Below are 24,363 nucleotides of genomic sequence, written 5' to 3'. Positions count from 1 at the left end.
GTGCTGACCACTTCCTGATGGACTTGTGGTCAATTGGGTGTGTTTTCTCCCCCGTTGCCCAGATCTTCGTATATTGTGTCCTTTCGGACCCGGTCCATCTTTGACCTCCATATAAACTGGAAGATGTCCCGGGTGACTGCGACGGCACAGTTTCTGGGAATAGGCCAGACCTGTGCCACGTATAACAGCAATGACAGTGCCTCACACCTGGTGACCAGGTTTTTACCCATGATGGAGAGCGACCGTAGCTTCCATCTGCCCAGTTTCTGCCTCACTTTCTTGATACGCTCCCCCCCAAGACTTGGTGCACACCCCAGCCCTCCCGAACCAAATACCCAGCACATTCCGGTGGTCGGTCCTGACGGTGAAGGGGATCGAGGATTGGTCGGCCCAGTTCCCAAAGAGCATGGCCTCGCTCTTGCCTCGGTTTACCTTGGCCCCCGAGGCCCCTTCGAACTGGTCACAAATGCACATGAGTCTATGCACGAACAGCGGATCTGAGCAGAAAACGGCGACATCATCCATGTACAGGGAGGCCTTAACCTGCAGGCCCCCGCTGCCAGGAATAGTCACCCCTCTCAGGCTCGCATCATTTCTGATGGACTCAGCAAATGGCTCTATGCAGCACACAAACAAGGCAGGAGAGAGAGGGCAGCCCTGCCTGACTCCAGATCTGACTGGGAAGCTATCTGATTCCCACCCATTGATTGAGACTGCACTGACAATGTTGGTGTAGAGCAGTCTGATCCAATTGCAGATTCCCTCCCCAAAGCCCATTTTGGAGAGAACATCTCTCATATACCTGTGTGATATCCTGTCAAAGGCTTTCTCCTGGTCCAGGCTGATGAGGCAGGTGTCCAACCCTCTGTCCTGCACGTAGGCGATCGTATCCCTGAGGAATGCGAGAATCTCAGCGATCTTCCTGCCCAGCACAGCACAGGTTTGGTCAGGGTGAATCACTGATCCCAGAGCAGACCTGACCCGGTTGGCGATGACCTTTGCCAAGATTTTGTAATCCGCATTCAACAGTGAGATTAGTCTTCAATTTCTGATTTTCTCCCTCTCCCCCTTCCGCTTGTAGATGAGGGTGATGATGCCTTTCCTCATGGATTCACTCATGGTACCTGCCCAAAGCATACTGACATATACCTCCAGCGGGTCCTGGCCAATCAAGTCCCACAGAGCGGAATAGAGCTCGACCGGTAAGCCGTCGCTTCTGGGAGTCTTATTCTTTTCAAAGGACTCGGGGGCCTTGGTCAGCTCGTCCAGAGATAGTGGCTGGTCCAGCCTCTCGCGTGTTCTGTCATCTAAGACCTCCGTGATAGAGGACAGGAATGACTGGGAGGCCGCGCTGTCAGTTGGCTTCGAGTCATACAGACTGGCATAGAAGGATTTGCTGATCCTCATGACGTCAGCAAGTTTGAGAGTTACAACTGCTTTTTCAAGCTGTTCATGAGAGCTCGCCCGAGGAAGTTGAACAATAAAGTACAACTGAAGATGACTGAGGCTAAGGTCATGGAGTCATAAAATTGCTTTGTCCTGATAAGGTGCGAGCTGGAACAGGGATACAGAAACCAGCAGATGTGCTTGATTCCAGCATGGCGGTGTTCAGGTCATGGGCTTCCGCCATCAATCTTTGTGTGAGTGAACAGCCTGATATTTGACTTCCAAACCTGCTCTGTGGCTCATTACCACTGGAGATGCTTTTCTGTGAATTTGCATAGAGTTGCACACTCTGGATCAGGCAAGAGCTTACCATAGCTCACAAAATGCAACAAGCTGTTCTATTGGTTTCATATCTGCTGGTTTCTGTATCCCTGTTCCAGCTCGCACCTTATCAGGACAAAGCCATTTTATGACTCCATGACCTTAACCTCAGTCATCTTCAGTTGTACTTTATTGTTCAACTTCCTCGGGCGAGCTCTCATGAACAGCTTGAAAAAGCAGTTGTATCTCTCAAACTTGCTGACATCATGAGGATCAGCAAATCCTTCAAGCCAGTCTGTATGACTCGAAGCCAACTGACAGTGCGGCCTCCCAGTCATTCCTGTCCTCTATCACGGAGGTCTTAGATGACAGAACACGCGAGAGGCTGGACCAGCCGCTATCTCTGGACGAGCTGACCAAGGCCCGCGAGTCCTTTGAAAAGAATAAAACTCCCAAAACGACGGCTTACCGGTCGCCCTCGAAGCGGCTGCGGGGGGACGAGACTGTCAAACACCTCCTTCTGGAATGTGCCTGTGCAGAAGAAGTCTGGAGAGGAATGCAGTGGTGCTTGTCGAGGTTCGTCCCGAGCAGCACCGTGACGCAGGGCTCCGTGCTCTACGGCCTGTTCTCCGGGACGCACACCGAGACGAACATCAACTGTGCCTGGAGGACAGGGGGCCCACGCAGTCATTTGGGCTCCGCTGATGCCTCAGCTAAATATATGGATATATGATCGATAAACGTACAGACCTGTATATACAAATGATAAATTCTGATCTCTGTATGCAAAGAAATGGAATGTTTCCTTATGTATGGCATGACCAACTGTACAGACCATCAAAATATTTTATGAATAAAGTATATTTTTGAAATAAAAATAAATTCACATTGACAGTGATGGCGTCAAAAATAACCCAATCAATAACCTGAAGGTCTGTAATTCCCTGATCATTAAACTGACTCTGAGTGGGGTCAGTAATTTCCTGAGCAATAAACTAACACTGACAGCATCAGTTTATGGCTCAATAAATTTCTGACTCCACCCAGTCTCAGTTTATTGATCAGGGAATTACAGATCCTCAGTTAACTGATCAAATAATAGTGACACCACTCACTGACGGTCAGTGGGTCAGTATTCCCCTGATTAATAAACTGAGTTTGTTCATCACTCTCTTGCTGATCCCACTCAATGTAGGTTTATCCATCAGAGAATTCCTGAACCCACTCACTATCAGTTTTGTGATCAAGGAATTATTAATCCACTCATTTTATGGATTAATGAATGACTGACCCCACTCACTGTCGCATAATTGATTAGGGAAAATCAAACCCTCAGTTTATTGGTCAGATTATTACTGACCCAGACAGAGTCATCTTGCAGATCGATAATTTACAGTGAGTGCATCAGTCTTCCATTGATGTATAAATTGTCAGTGATGGGGTCAGTAATTCCCTGATCAACAAACTGTGCCAATTTGTGTGTGAGAGAATTCCAGACCTCACTCACTGTCAGGTTAATAACCAAGGAATTCACAATCCACTCACTCATTTTATAGATGAATGAATTACAGACTCCAATCACTGTCAGATTATTAATGAGGGAATTACCAACTCCACCCACAGTCTGCCATTTCCAGATCTATCATCTGACAGTCAGTCTATCGATGAATGAATGACTGGTTCGGGATTAGTATGATATAGTACGATCCATTTAATACGATGTTTCACACCAGGTCCACTCTCAATCTGCTTGTTTGGTCCCATGAGTTCTGGCTATTTCCCTCAACTTTCCAATGTGAAGTCTCCAGAGGATTTGGGAGGGGTTTGGGCAGGTTGTCTCTGATGGAAGAGATTGACATCCTGGTGGTAGGATGAGGTGGCATTTGGGGCTGGGAGCAGATATGGGCAGTGCCTTTGTGGGTACCTGGAATGGGGCACCTTGGTGACCACGGGCTGGTGTTGGAATGGCAATAGGAGTTACAATTGATGTTCGGAATGGGCGTAGGTGGTGACCAGATACACTCACTGGGTACTAAGTGGGGTGTAGGTATTTGTGGTGGGGAGTGGGTTCTGGACAACATTTGACATTAGTCGTGGGCATTGGTTAGCTGATAGCAGGGGCTGACTTGAGTTGGTGAAATTGGGAGTTGAATAGAGCTAGGGGCTTGGACAGGATTTGGAGAGGAGTCAGAGCAGGATTGAATAGGGAGGCAGGATTGGGGTAATTGAACCCCAAGCTGAAGTGCAGTACCTCCCTCCTGTGCTCCCCACTGCCCCCTCTTCAAAGCCCCTGATGGAGGATTCAATCCCACTCTTACAACTTTCAGTTTCCCTGACCCAATTGGGAAGACCATGCTCTGAATTACAATTCAACGAGAGACTTTTCCTCTTCAATTGTTACCCACCGTTAGTTGCCTTAAACTAAGGCTTGTAGGGCCAGTTCAGAGGGCGGTTAAGAATTAACCATATCGCTGTGGGTCTGGAGTCACACGTAGTCCAGACCAAGAAATAATGGCAGATTTATTTCCCTGAAAGACACTAGTGAACCAGATGGCAATCAGTAGTAATTGTATGGTCACTATTTCTGGGACTAGTTTTTAAGGTGTGCATGCAGGATATTTAAAGCAAAGTAGAACTCACACAGCAGAGACTGATGGAGTACCAACTGCTCAGTTGTAGGGAAAAATGCTGGGGAGTCAGGTGACAAGTCATTCACCACAGAATTCTCAACCTCTGAGCTGCTCTTGTCCTGGTCACTTTCTGGTCAATGAGAAGCTAAGGAGCTGGAGTTGGTATTGCCATTGGTTGTTAATGAGGGATTGTTATAGTCAGTATGAAGTTCAAAAGGGAAAACATTGCTTCACCAACCATATTGAATTTTGGGAAGATTAGATACTTGGAAGTGTACATATGCTTCAGTTGGATTAATGCCTTCAATAAGGCATTCTAAATTGACAATGACAAGGTTAGGAATGTGAAGTCAATGGGTAAGTGACAAGAATACATTGCTAGATGGCTTCGATGCAGAAAGTGAGGGGATCCTCCCTACAGGCCCCACTCACACAGGGAGCAAGAATCTCAGGTAATTCTCCCCTTCCCTGATGTATCACAGTGTTCGAAGCTCAGACTCTAACTCATCAACCAACATTTGCTCCAGACATGGCAACTTTGGGTGGCATGCTGGCTCAGTGGTTAGCACTGCTGCCTCTCAGCACCAATGATCCAACCTCGGGTAATTGTCTGTGTGGAGTTTGCACATTCTCCCCGTGTCTTCATGCGTTTCCTCCAGTGCTTTGGATGCCTCCCACTGTCCAAAAATGTGCAGGTTAGGTGGCTTAGCTGTGGGAAATGCATGGTTCCAGGGATGGGGTAGTTGGGTGGGTCTGGTTGGGATGCTTCTTGGTGGGTCAATGTGGACTCAATGGGCCAAATTATCTGCTTCCACTCTATAGGGATTCTATGATTTACAATGGTGTCTAACTCCCACATCTTGTAGTTACAGCACATTGCCTGGCATCTCTATTTTAACTTTAGTTCTTAATTTGGTTTTTTAAAAGCTTCCCATTGGTCTTTTAGTTTGTAACCTAAATATTTCCCCTCCTTACCTTCAATCTAAAAGTAACAAACCATAGGGAGTCCATTTAGTAGCTGCTACCAACCAATGAGCGTATAGTTTACCTGTGATGTCACTCTTTCGTGCTGCGCCCCTGGTTGTGGGCCAGGATGAGAATGTGGTGCTGGAAAAACACAGCCAGTCAGGCAGCATCTGAGGGGCAGGAGTGTCAATGTTGTGAGCATAAAGCCTTCATTAGGAACAAGGCTTTTGGCCCAAGGGGGCTGAGAGATAAATGGGAGGGGGGTTGGTAGGAATTTAGCTGAGAATGCGATAGGTAGATGAAGTAGGGGGTGAAGGTGATAGGGTGGAGCAGATAGATGGGACGGAAGATCGACAGGTTGGCTGAAGAGCTTCAGGCAGTGTGAGAGAGAGAGAGAGAGATACTCACTGAGATCCTTGTAGAGAGAGGAGGAGAACTTCTTCAAGGGTGGGCATCCTTGGAAGAGGCTTCGCAGTAAGGTTATAATCAACTAGGAGGAAGTGGGGATGCCTATCCTGAAGAAGATCTTCTCCTCTCTCTACAAGGATCTCAGTGAGTCTCTCTCTCTCACTGCACCCTCCAGTCAGGTCATCTCCTTTGCCCTGAAGCTCTTTAACCAACCTGTCCATCTTCCTTCCAACACTTTGCTCCACCCTATCACTTTCACTCCCCTGTCACATTCTCCCCAGTCCCACCCTCCTCCCATTTATCTCTTAGCCTCCTTGACCCATAAGCCTCATCCCTGATGAAGGGCTTATGCCCGCAACATCGATTCTCCTGCACCTCGGATGCTGCCTGACCTGCTGTGTTTTTCCAGCACCACACTCTCGCCCCTTCATTGCAATCTTCCATTTCTCCTGTTTTCAAACCTTACAAAAGCCAAGAAGAAGCAAACAAAAAGCATTTCTATCTCTCTGCACTGAATTCCCACATTGCCTCTAAATTCCCCAAACAATATACTCACTCAGGCTGTGTCTCACTCCCAATGGGAGCTCTCCTTCCTGGCCCCCTCCTAAATTGAGCTGAGGTGCCTCAGTCGCATTAAGCTTCAAGAGTAATTAACACCTATTGAGGTACAGGCTTCAGGTGATAGAATCCCTACAGTGTGAAAGCAGTCCATTTGGTCTATTGAGTCCATATTGATCTGCTGAAGAGTATCCCACCCAAACCCACCCCCCTACCCTATCCCTACATTTCCTATGACCAATCCACTGAACCTGACCATTTTTGGATTAAGGGAAGAACCCAGAGCAACTAGCATAAATCCACTCCGACTCGGGGAAAACATGCAAACTCCACACAGACAGTCACCCCAAGGATGAAATCAAACCCAGGTCCCTGATGCTGTGAGGCAGCAGTGCAAACCACTGAGCCATCGTGACACCCCATAACTGTCCCTTGGTCAGCTGAGGCAACGACTTTATTAACCTTTTCACTAGACTACTGATTAATCAAACTTTTAAAATGGAGAAAGACGAGAAACATTTCCCAGTTCTAAGATGATCATCAAGAAACACAACTGGAAATTCAGTCTTCACTCGAAGAGTGGTAAGAACATGAAAAAGTTGGATCTAATAGTGGAGATGCATTTAAGAAAATGAAGGGAAAGGCAATGGAGGTTACAATAACAGATTTAGATGAGAAAAAGTCAGAGGAGACTTGAGTAGACCAGAGACACCATGGATTAATTGGGCCAAATAGTCCGTCTCTATGCTATGCATCTGATGTAATGCTCTGTAACCTTTGGAAAGCGGCCCTTCTGTCCATGTTTAGAGCAGTGTTAAAATAAAGTCAAGAGTTGAGTGTTTCTGGCAGAATCCAAGCTTGATATCAGTGAATATAATGATCAGGTGGACCTTGATTATCAATGCCATATTCCATCACTTTGCTGGTGATTAATAGTAGACAAATGGGGACCAGGTTGAGTTTGTCCTGTTTTTGTGCACATTTTTGTCAGAGATATGCCAGTGTTGTAGATGCCCAGGTTAGAGGCGTGGCCAGCCCAGATAGTATAAGTCTTCAGCACTATGGTAGAATGTTGTCAACATTTATAACCTCACATAGGGGAAAGAAGCAATAAAATGATCTTTGTAAGGGAGAACCAATTTCCATTTACCCCTAATTAGGGTTCTGCATTAATGTACAGTAACAATGCTGTATAAAGTTAAACAGCAAAAGCGAGTCATGAATATGTTAAGTGTCTGTGTAGGTGGGAAATGTGAATGATCCGATGCAGTAAAAGCTCCATTATGCATTTTCAGGTGTGAACTCAGAGTGCAGGCATCAAGGAATCTTTCAGGAGGAGTCCAGTTCAGGACGCTACCAACTGAACTTCCAGGCAGGAATCAATCTCTGCCAGAGCCTGGGGACCACCCTAGCAACATTAGAACAAGTGAAGAGGGCGCAGAGAGCTGGCTATGAAACCTGCAGGTACGGAGGTTTGAGTCAAAGAATCCATCTCTCTTTCTCTCTCTCTTTGCTGGAAGTGGGTCAATTAGATTAGATTAGATTAGATTACAGTGTGGAAACAGGCCCTTCGGCCCAACAAGTCCACACCGACCCGCCGAAGCGAAACCTACCCATACCCCTACAATTTACCCCTTACTTAACACTACGGGCAATTTAGTATGGCCAATTCACCTGACCCTGCACATTTTTGGATGGTGGGAGGAAACCGGAGCACCCGGAGGAAACCCACACAGACACGGGGAGAACGTGCAAACTCCACACAGTCAGTCGCCTGAGGCGGGAATTGAACCCGGGTCTCTGGCGCTGTGAGGCAGCAGTGCTAACCACCGTGCCACCGTGCCGCCCATTAGCTCAGGTCAGGGAGACAGGTGGAGTTTGTCAACCTGCTGGTGGCTGGACAAGGTACTATCAGCAACTGGCTATCTTAACCATTATAAAAGCACTGGACCAATGATACACTCACACATGATACACACGCTTGACCAATCTTTCACCATCTTGGGCACACTGTCCTTTGACAGCCTACAGGAAACTGGACAAATTTTTGTTTACCCAACTGGTTCAATTTTGAGTGTTACCAGTCTTTTGTCTTTCAGCTTTAATGCTCATAGTGATTAACAAGTGAAAATATTCAAATTAAATGAGCAAAATTACAGGCTCAAAGTTGTCTAAGATTGGCCTGTAGTAGTCCACCAGTCAGGAGATAAAGCATACACCTCACTTGGGAGAGGTAATCAGAATGTTTGAGAGGTTTTATTCTATATCCCACTCCCCCATCCATAAACACCCCTCCAACTCTGGGAAATATCAGTACTCCTAATTGGTTCATCAAAGACTTTAAGAATTCTGTAGCAAGAAACTCACTTCCTGACTCCCCAAAACCTGTCCGCCATCTACAAGGCACAAATCAGGAATATGATGAAATACTCCTCACTTCCCGGGATGAGGACAGCTCCAAAAACAAAAAGTTTGATGCCATCCAGGAGGAAACAACTGCTGGATTGGCACCCACATCCACAAGCACCCACTCCCTCCACCATCGATGCTCCATGGCAGCAGTGTGTACTATCTACAAGATGCATTGCAGAAATTCACCAAAGCTCCTCAGACAGCACCTTCCAAACCCACGACCATTTCCATCCAGAAGGACAAGGACAGCAGACACATGGGAACACCACCCCCTGCAAGTTCCCCTCCAAAGAGACTCACCATCCTGACTTGGAAATATATCTCAGCTCCTTCAGTGTCACTGGGTCAAATCCTGGAATTCCTTTCCTAACAACATTATGGGTCTACCTACCCTGACATAGACTGCAGCAGTTCAAGAAGGCAGCTCAATACCATCTTTGCAAGGGGCAACTAGGGACGGGCAGGAATACTGGCCCAGCCATTCACTCACCGTGAGTGAATAAAACAAATCAGATCAATGCTTATTAACATTTATCAGGAGGGATCATTTTAGCGAGGAAGCTCCCTCTGACATTATAATCCCTTTAAAATAAGTCCCGGCCCTCACTCCCACTCTCTTTAAAAAAGTGGGATTCCTCACCACAGCTAGTCCCAGCCCCCAGTCAAGTTATCTTTTACAAACTGAAGAGTTGCTTTGACAGAAATTGCATTTCTTTAGTGCCCCTCCAGGTGGAATTTTATTTAAAGAGGGAGCTCCCAGCTCCAACATGAAAATCCCTTTAAAAAAGGACTCTCCTAATGTGCTTTTTATAATCACCATTTTCACCAAGAAACTGTCTCCTCTTCAAAGCCCATTGAGGTTACTTGCTCTGTGAAAGGGGAGGAATTCTTTCAATGATCCCTTTTGATCTCTCTCCAGCTCTGAACGGACTGTCTCAATAATATGGTCTCAAGTGAAAAGGGAGGTTCAAAGCCTGGCAGAAACCAGAATATCATGTTGCTTATTACAAGTAGAGTCATAGGGATGTATAGCATGGAAACAGGCCCTTCGGTTCAACTCGTCCACGTCAACCAGATATCCTAAAGTAATCTAGTCCCATTTGCCAGCAATTGGCCCATATCCCTCTAAACCCTTCCTATTCATGTACTATCCCAGGAAGATTGGTGAAAGAATGGAGAACTAAAAGTGGAGGGAGAAAGGTTTCAACCTCTCTGGTTTGACAAATGTGCCCATCAGAACAAGGTTAAGAGTGCCACAAATATCTATGTGTACAGTCAATGGACAGGAGATTTCCATCACATCTGGGAAAAGATATTTTCCCCACGGGCTTTTAACCACCAGGCTCTTAATGCACATTCCTTTCTGTTATACTGACCTGAATGTTGAGGATTGACTTGTCGCTGTCTGACTGCTCGATGTTATGCTGTGTGTTGTTCTGCAGATATGGATGGATTCAGGGTGGTCTGATTGCTATCCCTCGAGTAGTCGGCATCCCCAATTGTGCGAATAACTTTAGAGGGGTCTACACCATTCAAAAACCATCCAATGATACTTTTGATGTGTTCTGCTTCAATGCAACAGGTAAGTGATTGTTTAAATGATCCAATTCCTGCATTGCCAAGGGATCTGATGGGAGTTTTCTCCACCTTAAAGGGATTTGAGAGGGCTCTCCTGCCTTTCCCAAGGGACCCTGACAAAATAACAACTGGCACTAGCTGGTGGTGGAGGAATGATGTTCTCCTTTGATTTCTGAGGAAATGAGCTGCCCGGTGACAGTGTGGACCTCTCACAGGTTAGCCATGTACTGGGTGACAAGGAGGATGGGATCTGGGTCTGGGTGATGGCAAGTTGATATCAATCATTGACCCTCTCTAGATTCAGCAGCATTGGCAGGAACTAGGAGTCAATTAAATAGCTGGCCCTTTTTGGAGTGAGAGAGAGAGTGTGTTTGTGTGTGTCAGTGTGAATGTGCGTGTATGTGTGTGTGTGTCAGTGTGAATGTGCGTGCATACGTGTATATGTTGGTCTGGGTGTGTGTGTGTCTGAGTGTGTAAGTGCGTGTGTCGGTCTGAGTGCATGTGTCAGTCTGTGTGTGCATGCGTGTGTGAATATGTTAGTCTGAGTGTGTGTGTTGGCCTGAGTGTGTCAGTATGAGGGTGTGTGTATGTGTGTGCGTGTGTTAGTCTGAGTATGTGTGTCAGTCTGTGTGTATGAGTGTGTGTTTCAGCCTGAGAGTGTGTGTGTGTGTGTGAGAGAGAGTGAGAGAGTGTGTGTGTGCCTGTGTGTGTGTTTCAGTCTGTATGTGTGTCGCAGTGTGAGTGTGACTGTGTGCTTGTACAGACAAATATGTGCATGTGCAAATGTGTGCACTTGTGAGTACATGTGTGTGTGCATTATGTATATATGCACGTGTTGATGTGTATGTGCATGTGTGATTTTCATTTTGATGGGTTTTTGCATGTGAACTTCAGTGTTCACACATGTGAACGGTTGTATGTGTGTGTAGGAGTATGCAGTTGTTTTCAAATTTGTAGAATTGATTAATTTCTTTTCTTACTTCCAGATTATGAAAGTTGTAGCTCTGAGATTTCACCACCAACACAGTCTCCTGCTGACCCCAAGGTGATCAGAGTCAGCCATGTTCTCACCACCCATGGAAAACACACTCCCAGCAGCTTACAGACTAGCAGAGGTACCTCTGGAATTCACTGTTTCCCTCTCCATTCTCTGTCATTGTAACTGAGACCATGTTTCCATAGGACGTTCTTCAATAATGAGAACAGAAATCTGGAATTCTGCTTCTGACTAAAGAATTGTCTAAAAAAACCCATTTTCCCAAACATACAGAGCTAAAGTGCAGTTTACAGGAACAATAATGATCAGGATAGGAAAGGTGATTTTACCCTTTTCTTAGATTCAGAGACAGAGAATTGTGATGGACGCAATCGCAGAATAAATCCAACAGCTCTTTTTAAGAATTTGAAACAAAACTGATTCTATTAAATCAGACAACCTCCTTAGTGATTTATACCGAGGTCTTCTTGTTTAGTTCACAGGGACTCTTCCCCTTTGAAACTTTTCTTGATGGTCCCAGTGGTTGCCTTTGCAGGATTTCCCAGAGTTAGAGTGTGAAAGACTGCATGCTTTCTGGATAAGGATTAGTTAGTTGCTGGGTAATTAGCTGTTGATTGGTTAACATGTTCCAAAACTGTCTTCCAATGGCTTAACTATTATGGGTCCACTTCCTGTCCCTTGGTGACTCCTATCTGCTTTTGATCAGCGTCCCATTGTTCCATTTCAATTTAAATTGTTTTCATCAATTTCAGCACACGTAACTACCACACCCACCTGTTTCCACATACCAAGCATTGTTCTTAACTTGTTTCTTACACAGTCTCACATTGATGTACATTGTGTGAAACAGTAATGGCCATTATAGACTCCCAGCCTGGCTTGTACTGTGTGAATATGGACATTATTAATCATTATAGATACTCAGTGCTTACTCTGCGGGCTTGCACAATGGTCATGTTTGGTTGCTATAGGCTCATGGTGGGGGTCCTGGCTGTGTGAAATGGCCACAGTTGTTTTCAAATCCCTTCATAAGCTCAACACTACAGGTAGTCTTCCTATAATGCTGTAGTTGCATCCCAGTGAAACCTCGCTTAATAGAAAATCACTCAATAGAAATAGTGGGAACTATGGGGAAAGTGGGGTTAGGGGCAGACCAGGAAAGAATTACACTCCGGATCACTCAAAACTCACCCAGAAGTGTATTACCAAGTATAGCACAGCCTGAATGAAGATCCGTTTTCAGATGCTTCTCAAAACCTAACTCTTTATCTGACTTTCTGTCTAACTCTGGCGAAGTTGTTCGTTGACCCCAATATCTCCTAACACTGTTTAGTTTGGTCCTGATGTTTTACACTGAGCGACTTTGTATAAATATAGATTGCTGTTGCATCACTCAGTCTGGATTTATAGTGTTGCTGCTGTGAGTGTGATGGGTATTCAAGGTCAGAAACCCAAGCAGTGAAGCTCACATCTCTTGGGCCTCACGTTATTGATCCTAAGGAGTGAAGGGTGGGGCTCTGGGTCATTAATATGGTCAGGGCGAATCAGAAGGAGATTTCATTGGTAGCTGGGCTCATAAATCTGAGCAGGCTACAGCCCCTCCACCCAGATCCCATAGAATAACCAGCTGCGCATTCACACGAACAAAGAAAAGGGCATGATAACTTCTGGGGTGATATTTGAAAGAAATATTGTTAATTGTACTGGCGAATGTGAGTCCTGAATCCAACATAGTTCCCTTCAATGAATAAATCGCATTGACAGATTATGGTGCTGGCTGAAGATACATTGAATCGTGAGCCACATGGAGTGGGAAGATCCCAGGATTGATAGGTAGTCTCTTCTGGATTGGCTGATTCTCAGCTTGACTATCTGTGTGGTCTTCTCTATCCCCAGTGAGATCCAGCAGAGAAACCCCTTCCTCTTGGACGTTATCCAAGGAGCTGACCCCATTTCCCCTCTTCCTGCGCTGGGGAGCAGTGCTGGAGATTGGGGTGGTAGGGAACAGAGAGATCGCGATAGAGAAGCTTGACTGATGGTCTGGTCTGTTGGAAATCAAACAGCTCTTTGTTTCTAATGTTTTTCTTCCAATTAAAATTGGCGAGTATAAATGTGCTTCAGATTAACTACAATGCATAATTTTCAGTGAACAAATGTGAAGTTACCTGTGTTTTGTGACTGCATTGTTTGAACTATCATTCAACCTTTCATGTCTTGGTGTATTTGCCCTCCAAGTACAGGTGGGGGAACATTGCAGATATCTGGGTGAACAGTTATAGCCCCCATGGTAGTTCCATCTACAGTAGGGGCACAGTCAGGACCTATCCTCAATTACCAAGCCCCTTGGCGCAGGATCTGTAGTTTGGAGGTTGCTAGGTTTGACATCTTCCTAGGTGTGCATATATGAAGCTTAGAAATGCTCTAGCAGCATTACACTTTACTGCATTCTCACAGTAGCAATGTATAGGCTTCTGGGGACAGTTTTCATATCAAATGTGCCTTTCAAGAAATGATGGGATTCACTGCAACATTAGTTTTATACTTTTGCGCACCTGATTTTTCTCAATCAAAGAATACCAGTAATATGTAAACTGGCCATTCAGCCCATTAACTCCACACCATACCTCCGAACAGCATCCCATCCAGACCCATTCCTGGAACCCTCCATTTCCCATGGCTAACCCACTCAGTCTACACATATGGGCAATTTAGCACAGCCAATCCACCCAACCTGCATAGCTTTGGATTCTGGGAGGAAGCTGGTGCACCCGAAAGAAACCCACAGGGAAACAGGGGAGAACGTGCAAACTCCACGCTGACAGTCGCCCCAGGGTGGAATCGAAACTGGGTCCCTGGTGCTGTGAGGCAGCTAACCACTGAGCCACCATGGCGCCCCAAGGGTTTCATTGGATTGGATGGGATGGAAAGCTACCGATCCATCTGATCCCATGGGCTTCCCATTTTGGAAAATGTTGTTCAAATTTCCTCCTGTCATCTGTGCGGGTGAATTCTAATCCACCTTTGGGCAGTGTCTCGACATCCAACTCACCCTGCTCCTTGAAATAACCAACATCAATATGGTCATCAGCTTTCAAATCACTGCTAGTTCAATAAATGGACTTCACAACAACTGGCAGAAAACCCTGGGCTGATGAACCCACGCCACCATATTATTTGTTTCATCTACTGTTACGACACAGCAGTGAACCCTTTTGTTAATTAAACCAAACACCCAGAAAAGCTCACCTCACCTCGTAATCTGTTAAAATATGTGACAGAGAACTCCCAAAGTCCCGTATTTAAAGAAAAAATATCAATTTAAAAGTGAACACAACTTTAAGTCTCCTTTCTCTTAAATGTTTGTTATCTGCCTCCAACTCTATAACAATAGTCACCTGTGTTAAAGTTACATCAACTTAATTTCAAAACCACACAGTGGCTGTAATCTCCGGTGTCCTCCTGCTTTTGGCTGAAGATCTCCCTGGGTCATCTTCTGTCTTTTACGACAAAGATGTTTCATGTCTCAAAGAGACATGATAGAGAGTGTTCTGAATGGCAGTTTACTCTCTGTCTAACTTTCTAACTGCCTGCCTCTTTCATACCCCCAACATCGGATCATCTCATTGGTTCGATGTTGGCAAAACAATAAATTCAAAATTGATTGGGTTTTAGAATCCTGGGGCATAATTGAAACTAATTAGTTAAATTTGAATTGTTGTCAAGATAGCAACCAACTCAGGTATCTATTTCACAGTCAAATGTTCCAGTTTTCAATTTTCCAGTAAACTCTGAGACTGCTAGCTAGTCATATGACAGCTGCTCTCAGTCCAAAACAGCATTCCCTCTCTCAAACATACAGTACATGCCTTCAAATTCATAACACTAGTACAGCTTTAAATTATGATGATGTATTGGGAAAAGGGGGGAGGTGTAAAGAGACTTGGGTCCCCTTGTACACCAGTCACTGAAAGTGAGCATTGTGGCAATAGGATGTTGGCCTTCCTTGTGGGAGAATTAGAGTACAGGAGCAGGGAGGTCTTGCTGCAATTGTACAGGCCTTGCTGAGACTGCACCTGGAGTAGTGTGGGCATTTCCGGTCTCTGGATCTGAGGAAGGATGTTCTGGCTATGGAGGAAGTGCAACAAAGTTTTACCCAACTGATTCTCAGGAGGGCAGGACTGACCTATGGAGACTGTATTAGTCAGGTCTGTATTCACTGTAATTCAGAAGGGTGAGGGGGAAAATATAAAGGGAACATATAAAATTCTAACAGGGCTGGACAGGATAAATGCAGGAATGATGTTCCCAATGATTGGGGAGTCCAGAACCAGGGGTCACAGTTTAAGGATAAGGGGTTGGCCACTTAGATTGGAACTGAGAAAAAATGTCTTCTTCCAGAGAGTGGTGAGCCTGTGGAATTCTCTGCCACAGAAAGCAGTCGAGGACAAAACATTAAATGTTTTCAAGAAAGAGTTAGGTACAGGGAGAAAGTGGGAAAAGGGAACTGAATTGGATGATCAGCGGGATCATATTGAAAGGTAGTGCAGGCTCAAAGGGCTGAATAGCCTACTCCTGCTCCTATTTCCTATATTTCTATGTTTCTTTCAGATGAAAATTCCTGTCGGTAGTCAAAGACTGAGAATAGAAATGCAGTATGCCTCAAACACTCTGCTGAAGACTTACTGAGATGAAATGTTAAGTTTGTGTCTTTGCCTGTTGAGTCCTTTCAGCATTTCATGGCAATACCTCTAACTGGCTTCTACTAGTAACCCATCAGTAATTTATGCCATCATGGCTTCTCACTCAAATGTTTAGGAAATTGATCTCCTCCTCTGACTGCAGCATTTCTTCATGTGTACATGAGTATGTATTCCGAACTGCAAAAGCCAGGCATATTGCACCAACATGAGGTTGATAGATTTGGTAAGAGAGAAATGCTGATTATGGAACATTAGGCTGGTTAAAGTGGTTGACGTTGATGTCAGCCATGACCTGAGTTTATGGCAGAATACACTAGAGGGCTGAATGGCCTCCTACCATTCCTGTGAAGGGCACGTGAGCGATGCTCTGAGAAATGGAAATTTAAGGTTGTCTTTCTCGTTTGTTGTTTAATAGTTATCGAACACCCAGCAACCCAAGCAGCAAAAAGTCGCAATGTTGTTACTACAGCAACCGTGGCAGCGGAGAGTGAATCGCCTACCCTCAGGCCAGGACCTGATGAGTCTTCACCCCAAGGTTCATCACCATTACACATCCAGTCAACGGTGTCACCTTCAGGGAAATCAGGAGCTACAGAAAAGCAGCGAACGCGAGCTGTATTCAGTGTGACCGCAGGCTACACAGCAGAGCTGGGCATGTCTTCCACCATGCCAGGATTTGTAGCAAGCAACCTCCCTGAAACCATGTTGCCAAGTTTGCAAAAGAATACCAGCGTGGCGACGAATGGCTCTGGGTACATTGGCGATATGAAACTGTACAATGAGTCAAACAAGGAAACAGCAATAAAAATAAAGAATCAAGTCACAGAAACCAAATTAGAACATCGTTCAGAGACAGATTTGACCACAATAGACAGCATCACTCATTCTTCCCTCTCTGCACTGATTTCAGACAACCCCCTTGAAGTGAATGTAACAATGATCCACACCAAGGTCCACAAAGATGCATCAGATTTCCGCCTCACTTCGGAAGATTCGTTAATGTTGCAAACAAACACAGAAAGTGGACGCAAGGAGGTGGTCGGTGTAACCGCCACACGGTCTTCTGAAACCACACAAAAGCCTACAATGGTTGGAATACACAGGGTTGGGACAGTGTCCATGCCAGTGACTCCAAATCCCACTGAGCTACCTCAGGAAACCGTTGCTGGCACCAGACTGTCTCATTCTGAACCTGTGGTGAATGACAGAGTGCCAATCCCTGTCTCACTGTCTCCAACTTACCTACCTACAGAAACTGGGAATATTTCTGAAATGGTGAGCTCCGAATCTGCCCAGGTGCACTTGGATCAAGTGAAGGTCACTGCACTTGATGCCAGATTGATACCTTCTGTTGCAGCGCTTTCTGATTCACCGGAGAATGGAAGTGCTTTGGATTTGCTGACGACAGAGCCTACAGAAATGCTCAGAGAACACAGTACAGACTTGGGTGGTCATCAAAGGTTTTCTCTCACAGCATCTCCAGCCCCAGCTGACCTATTTACAGAAAGCAGGGATGGTCCCACAGCGATGCTGAGGTCAGAGACACCACGTCCCTCTCTCAGGCTTCCTCCCAACCTTACAGTGACTACTGGCATTGCAAGAATATCCACCATCCAAACGGCTATCCCAAGTTCCAAATGGGAGAGCCATTCCGCAGCCATGGGGACTATTTCTCAGGATGTTCGGGTCAAACCAGCTCCATCTGTAAGGCCCTCTGGCTATTTGTCTAAAGCAACCACATCCTCTTCCACCAGAGTGGACCACCCGACCTCCCCTTTGCTTCAGTTATCGGAAATGGCCTTGACTGACATCCCAAGCAATAGTAAAGAGAAGCACAAAGTTAAACTAATGGGTCCTTCTTCCAGAAGGAACACGGTTCTGTTAAGGTTAATGACTACGGGGCTATCAGATACCATCAGGACCCATGACTTTGGACAATCTGCCACATCTCAGCCGATGACCAATCCAATCACAGCAGGTACAGTACAGGACGGTAGGTATACTTTACTGTATTTCTATTATTGCAGTTGGCTCTTTGTATACTGTATACTTCCCTGTACAAGCTGAAACTCATTCCCTCTCAGTTACAGTTATTAGTCTCTTGATACCTTGGGACTTCCATTGCCAGAGTTTTTGTTCTGTCTGTAGAGTTATATACTTCAAGTAGTTAATCATCTCACATGCTACAATCTACTTTTCAATAAGCAATGGTGCCTCCAGAGGAAAGCCTCTGATTATTTCATCTTGAAGCTGTTCTTTGCTGTAATTCTTTCTCGTGCCAACACCATCCCTGGAACCTCTTCTCCCCGTCCCTCCCCTGCGGTAACACTGGCACTTTCCTTCCTCATGTCTCCCTTCGAGGCCATTCAGCCCCTTGAACCTGCGCGTCTATTCATTTTGATCTAAAAAGGACCTGTATCTTAACCCAACTTCCTTGTCTAATAATTTAAAACTATCAGTCTTGGTTTCAACATTTTCAATAAACCCGCAGTAGCATTTTGGTGGACAGAAATTCAGTTTGGCTGAAGAATTTTGTGACATCGTCTCTGACTCTAATTTTAATCTTTCCGGACACTCCCATTCAGAAGGAATAGTTTTCTTCCATCGAACCTGCAACTTATTCGATCATTCTAAAGGATGAGTATTGATGGGCTTGTATGGTTCAGTACTGAGGGTTGCTGTGTAGCAGTATTTAGGTATTGCTATGGACCACTATTGATGGGTTGCTATGGAACAGTATTGTTGTGTTGCTATGGAGCACTATTGATGGTTGCTATGGAGCAGGATTGATCATTGCTATGGAGCACAGTAAAGTTCGCATCGGCCTGTGCCCACTGATGAAGGAAGGGTGTGCAAGTTTTAGAAATCAATAATTTAATGGATTTAAAACCAAAGGTAAATTAAAATTGATTTAAGAAATTTATGCTCTTGACAACTAAGGTGTAAAATTTGACACAATTCCTAATGTTTGATTGCCACTGGAGGTCTGTCAGTTTAGGCTTCTTTCTCACCAACAGGCCCTCCAATGGACTAGAAAAACTCAGGTTGTTTTCTCTTGCATGGCAGAGGCTGAGGTTAGACTTGGTAGTAGTTTACAAAAGTATGAGATGCATATGTAGGGCTGATGGTCATAATCTTTTTCCCAGAATTGAAATGTCTAATACTAGGGGGCATACATTGAAGATGACTGGGGGAAAGTTCAAAGGAGACGTGAGGGGCAGGTTGTTTTACAAAAAGAGTGGTAGGAGTCTGGAATGCAGAGTTGGTGGTGGATGCACATTTGATAAGGGAAATTAAGGGACTTTTAGATAAGCACATAAATTGGCAAGGAATGGATAGATATGGACCAAGGGCAGTCAAAAGGGATTAGTTTCATTTGGTATCATGTTCGGCACAACACCATGGGCTGAAGGGCCCGTTCCTGAGCTGCACTGTTCTATGTTCTATGATGTATACTGGGTATAGCTTGATTGGTTGCATGGGAGATTGGGGTATGCACTTTCTGCATAAAACATGAGCTCTAGGACTGGATGAAACCTCAGATTTATGGATCTTTCTTTCTATTCTCTCAAGCTAAGCCAAGCAGCACCAAAACAACAGATCAGTTTATTCTGGATGATCGCTTTGGTTTAAAGTTACAAACACCGCCACCTGTTGGAGAGAAACCTCCTGAAGCAAGTTTTGGTAAGTGACCTGACCATTCTTAAACGCACTTTCTCATTTCTGGTGTATTTACCACACAAAACGTTTGCAAATGCATGGAACATTTTTGAGGCCATGCAGTTGTTTTTATGTTGGAATATCCACTAGACATCGACTGAGTTCACTCACACTGCCCCACTCCACAAGGTGACAACAGAAATTGATGCCAAACAGAGCATTTCTGTCTGTGCACAGTGCACATTCCATGGGGATTTTATGTGCTCAAAGATTTGAATGATTCAAAACGAGAAATTATAACATCGCAATGTGGCAACTTAGAGTCACGTTCAGTCAGATAATTTGGACTAAAAGACTTTTGAATCAATGAACTATCATATCAATTATCTCATGCTCAGACTTATTATGATTTCTTTGATTTACTGATTCAAATACAGGCCAATTGATTTTTTTTTTGTAGGCAGCTTTATGTTTGATACTTTATGCTTGATGTGATGTTTTCCTGAGCTGTAAACCGTGAGTGGTAACCAAGACAGAAAACCGGGTATCCCCCGGTAAACCACCTCATTGTACCAGCTTGTCTTGTTTTGTTCATCCTCATGCCAACAGTGCCACTGAGCAGTCTGATAGGCAGCTCCGTTCCTATGGCACTATTGCAGTTTGTGTGGGGAAGAAGCCTTTCCCCTCCGAAACTTGAGATGCTAATCCAACCTGAAGAGCCATTGCGCACCTTTCCTGTCACTATTCTGCCTCACCGGATAGACGGCACCATTGACTCACCGGTCCAGGTGAGTCTGAATCCAGGCCAATAGAAAACGCTGACAGTGGGCAGAGTGGAAAATGAGAGCTGATAGCCAATCCACCATGGCTATTCTGTGCCTGTTAGCAGCTTGGCTAGAGGCCACTGTCAGAATGTTGTCAGGGCCCGTAGTCTTTCCAGTGCCTTCAGCATTACTCATAGCCAGGGATGGGGATGGCGGTGTCTGGGACATTGTCTGTAAGGTATTTGATTTGATTTGATTTTGATTTTATTTGATTTATTATTGTCACATGCGCCGAAGTACAGTGAAAAGTTTTGTTTTGCGTGCAGTATAGGCAGATCATACCATATAAAGTGCAGTCGGGTAATAGAACAGAGCAAGGAATACGGTTGCAGAGAAAGTGCACAGAGTCATAGAGACCTAAAGATGTACAGCACAGAAACAGACCCTTCGGTTCAACTTGTCCATACCAACCAAATATCCTAAACTAATCTCGTCCCCTTTTGCCATATCCCTCGAAACCCTTTGTATTCATATACCCATCCAGATGCCTTTTAAATGTTGTAATTGTACCAGCCTCCTCCACCACCTCTGGCAGCTCATTCCATACACGTACCACCCTCTGTGTGAAAATGTTGCCCCTTAGGTCCCTTTTAAATTTTTCCCCTCTCACCCTAAACCTATGCCCTCTAGTTCTGGACTACCCCAGAAAAGACCCCCCCACCCCAGGGAAAAGACCTTGTCTATTTACCCAATCCATGCCTCTCATGACTTTATAAACCTCTGTTTACCCCTCAGCCGAGCGAGATGAACATTAAATTGAAGATTTGAGAGTTCCAATCAGAAGTCTAATAGCAGCACGGAAAAAGCTGTTCTTGAATCTGTTGGTACATGTGCATATGCTTTTGTATCTTCTGCCCGACGGAAGAGGTTGGAAGAGATTATAACTGGGGTAGGAGGAGTCTTTGACAATGGCAGTCCAGACTGTGAGATAGTTCTCCCAATTTTGTCACTAGCTCCCAGATGTTAGAGAGGAGGATTTTGCAGGGTTGTTAAAGTGCTGAGATTTCTACAGCTTCATTGCTTTTGTAACGGCTGATACAACTGAGTGGCTTGCTTGGCCATTTCAGAGACAACCACTGTGCTGTAGGCAACACCACTTAAAGATGGCAGATCTATTTCCTGGAATTGTTGAACCCCACCAGCAGCCAAGGTGGGATTTGAACTTTTTACCCCAGGCTCTGTGGATTAATAGCTCTGTGACATAACTGTTATGCCATCACATCCCCAGCAGCAGGTATTGCTGGAATTTCAACCCAAAGACTTCAAACTGACAGATAAGCTGTCACCATTCAGTCAACTGGTACTCACAGAGGCAAATCCCTCCCTGGTATTTCTATTAATAACCACCTATCAAAGATGAAGAGTTATTTGTCAGATCTGTTTGCTAATCTGTGGATTTTCTTCTCTTGTCCAGACTGGCTGATCGTGGTGGGAATTATCGGGTCTCTTCTCATCATTATATTTGGCGGACTGCTGACTGCATACAGTAAAAGGTGAGGCATAGAGCCATAGAATCGTACAGCATGAAATAGACCCTTTGATCCAATTTGTCCATGCCAACCAGATATCCTAAATTAATCTAGTCCTATTGACCAGCTTTCATATCCCTCTAAACCCTTCCTATTCATATACCATCCAAATGCCTTTTAAATGTCATAATTGTACCACCCTCCACCACTTCCTCTGGCAGCTCATTCCATATACGCACCACCCTCTGCGTGAAAAAGTTGTCCCTCAGGTCCTTTTTATAGCTTTCCCCTCTCACCCTAAACCTATGCCCTTTGGTTTTTGGACTATCCTACCTTGGGAAAAAAACTTTGGCTAGTCACCCTATCTGTGCCCCTCAGGATTTCATAATCCTCTATAAGATCACCCTTCAGCCTCTGACACTCCAGGGAAAAAGGAGTCAGCCTATCCAGCCTCTCCCTATAACCAAAAACTTCCAATCCCAACAACATCCTTGTAAATCTTCTTTGCCCCTCTCAAGTTTAACAACATCCTTCCTGGAGCAGGGAGACCCGAATTAAATTCAGTATTCCAAAAATGGCCTAACCAATGTCAGGTTACGCCGCAACATGACATCCCAAGGCCCAAACTCTGCAAAACCAAATGCGGGGGCTGACCTCCCAGAGGTTACTAGGGCATGACCTTCAAGGGAGCAACAAGACACAGAGTGTTATGCACACTGGCATCTCCTGGAGCTGGGTGGGTGGTCAAGAGAGTACTGTGCAGGAAGATGATGAGATGGAGAGTCAGGGAGCCATAGCTTCTTTGTCAATCTAATAGCATGGCTGAGCTGGGAGAAGCAGATGGTGGCTATTGGGACCTTGAGAGTTTGGTTGAGTTATCAGGTCCAAAGCAATGCTTCATAAACTGAAAGGCTGTGTCAAACACTTGCCTGCTCCTGATGTGGCATAAGTGGGTGACATTGCAATAGAAACACCCAGGAACTGTCAACTGGGCAGCTCCCAGGCCAGAAACAGACAATGCTCTGCCTTACAGTAGAATAACCCTCAACGATCCGATCAGACAAAATGCAGGTATTTCTTTGTGCCTCAACCCAGTTAAACAAGGTGGTGGAGGGGATACAATTATAACATTTAATTAGCACCTGAATGGGTATGTGATTAGAAAGGGTGAGAAGGATATGCGCCAAATACTAGTATTGGCCTAGATTAATGTAGGATATCTGGTTGGCATGGGTGATTTGGACCGAAGGGTCTGTTTCTGTGCTGTACATATCTATGACTATGACTTTATTGCTATGCTTAACACTTCTCTGAGGTAATGATGCTCTGTCTGGACACTCTGTCAGGGTACTGTGTCCAGAGTCTCTGTCTAGTCATTCTGTCTGGAAACAATGGACAATCTGTTTTCGCACTCTATCCATGGCCCCTCTAACTATATGTTCTGTTCAGAAGCCCTGAAACATGACACAGCATGCTTCTCTGTGTAACTTCATTGGTTAGTATCAGCCTAGATAACTGCTGTGCCTGTAAACTGATGGGGTTTTTTTTTACATAATAACTAGTTATAATAAATGGCTGTTAGATTCTTCAATACTACATTATCCAATTTTCATTTCTTCCATTACAGGACATAACTATTGCATAGCCATTTTAGGGAGCAGACTGTGCTTGAGGCAAAAATCACATCAGGCACATCCAGAGGTTTCTGTTGTGAGTTGTCTGTCTATCTGGGCCACCTCGCTCTCTCTCTCTCTCTCTCTCTATCTCTCTCTCCATCTCTATCTCTAAGAACTCAGTGTCGACCCTCTGTAGTAACTGGTTAGGGGTCAGCCAGGTGGACCTCATTAATTGTGAGTTCCCTGATTGGGGCTTTTAGAGTCATAGAGATGTACAGCACGGAAACAGACCCGTCGGTCCAACCCGTCCATGCCGATCAGATATCCCAACGCAATCTAGTCCCACCTGCCAGCACCCGGCCCATTTCTCTCCAAACCCTTCCTATTCATATACCCATCCAAATGCCTCTTAAAGTTGCAATTGGACCAGCCTCCACCACATCCTCTGAATGGAAAAGTTGCCCCTTAGGTTTCTTTTATATCTTTCCCCTCTCACCCTAAACATATGCCCTCTAGTTCTGGACTCCCTGACCCCAGGGAAAAGACTTTGTCTATTTATCCTATCCATGCCCCTCATAATTTTGTAAACCTCTATAAGGTCACGGTCACCCCTCAGCCTCCGACGCTCCAGGGAAAACAGCCCCAGCCTGTCAGACTCTACCTGTAGCTCAGATCCTCCAACCCTGGAACATCCTTGTAAATCTTTTCTGAACCCTTTGAAGTTTCACAATATCTTTCCAATAGGAAGGAGACCAGAATTGCATGCAATATTCCAACAGTGGCCTAACCAATTTCCTGTACAGCCGCAACATGACCTCCCAACTGCTGTACTCAATAC

The 24,363-nt window shown here is 45.1% G+C and overlaps 1 protein-coding gene across 1 annotated transcript in view; it reads left to right on the top strand.

Annotated features, from left to right (window-relative positions):
* Positions 1 to 6,802: 6,802 nt before the first annotated feature.
* The window catches only part of cd44b (CD44 molecule (Indian blood group) b), a 21,028-nt gene continuing 3,467 nt past the window's right edge, over positions 6,803 to 24,363 (top strand). The window contains exons 1-7 of the mRNA XM_043706430.1: positions 6,803 to 6,851; positions 7,565 to 7,733; positions 10,124 to 10,263; positions 11,246 to 11,374; positions 16,372 to 17,949; positions 19,530 to 19,640; positions 21,855 to 21,933. Coding sequence (XP_043562365.1) covers positions 6,803 to 6,851; positions 7,565 to 7,733; positions 10,124 to 10,263; positions 11,246 to 11,374; positions 16,372 to 17,949; positions 19,530 to 19,640; positions 21,855 to 21,933 — 2,255 coding nt within the window. The remainder of the gene's footprint in view (positions 6,852 to 7,564; positions 7,734 to 10,123; positions 10,264 to 11,245; positions 11,375 to 16,371; positions 17,950 to 19,529; positions 19,641 to 21,854; positions 21,934 to 24,363) is intronic.

This window comes from Chiloscyllium plagiosum, chromosome 16 (assembly GCF_004010195.1).
Source record: "Chiloscyllium plagiosum isolate BGI_BamShark_2017 chromosome 16, ASM401019v2, whole genome shotgun sequence".
Classification (NCBI taxonomy): domain Eukaryota; kingdom Metazoa; phylum Chordata; class Chondrichthyes; order Orectolobiformes; family Hemiscylliidae; genus Chiloscyllium; species Chiloscyllium plagiosum.
The sequence above is the reverse complement of the archived record's forward strand: the minus strand, read 5'-3'. Positions and strand labels throughout refer to the sequence as shown.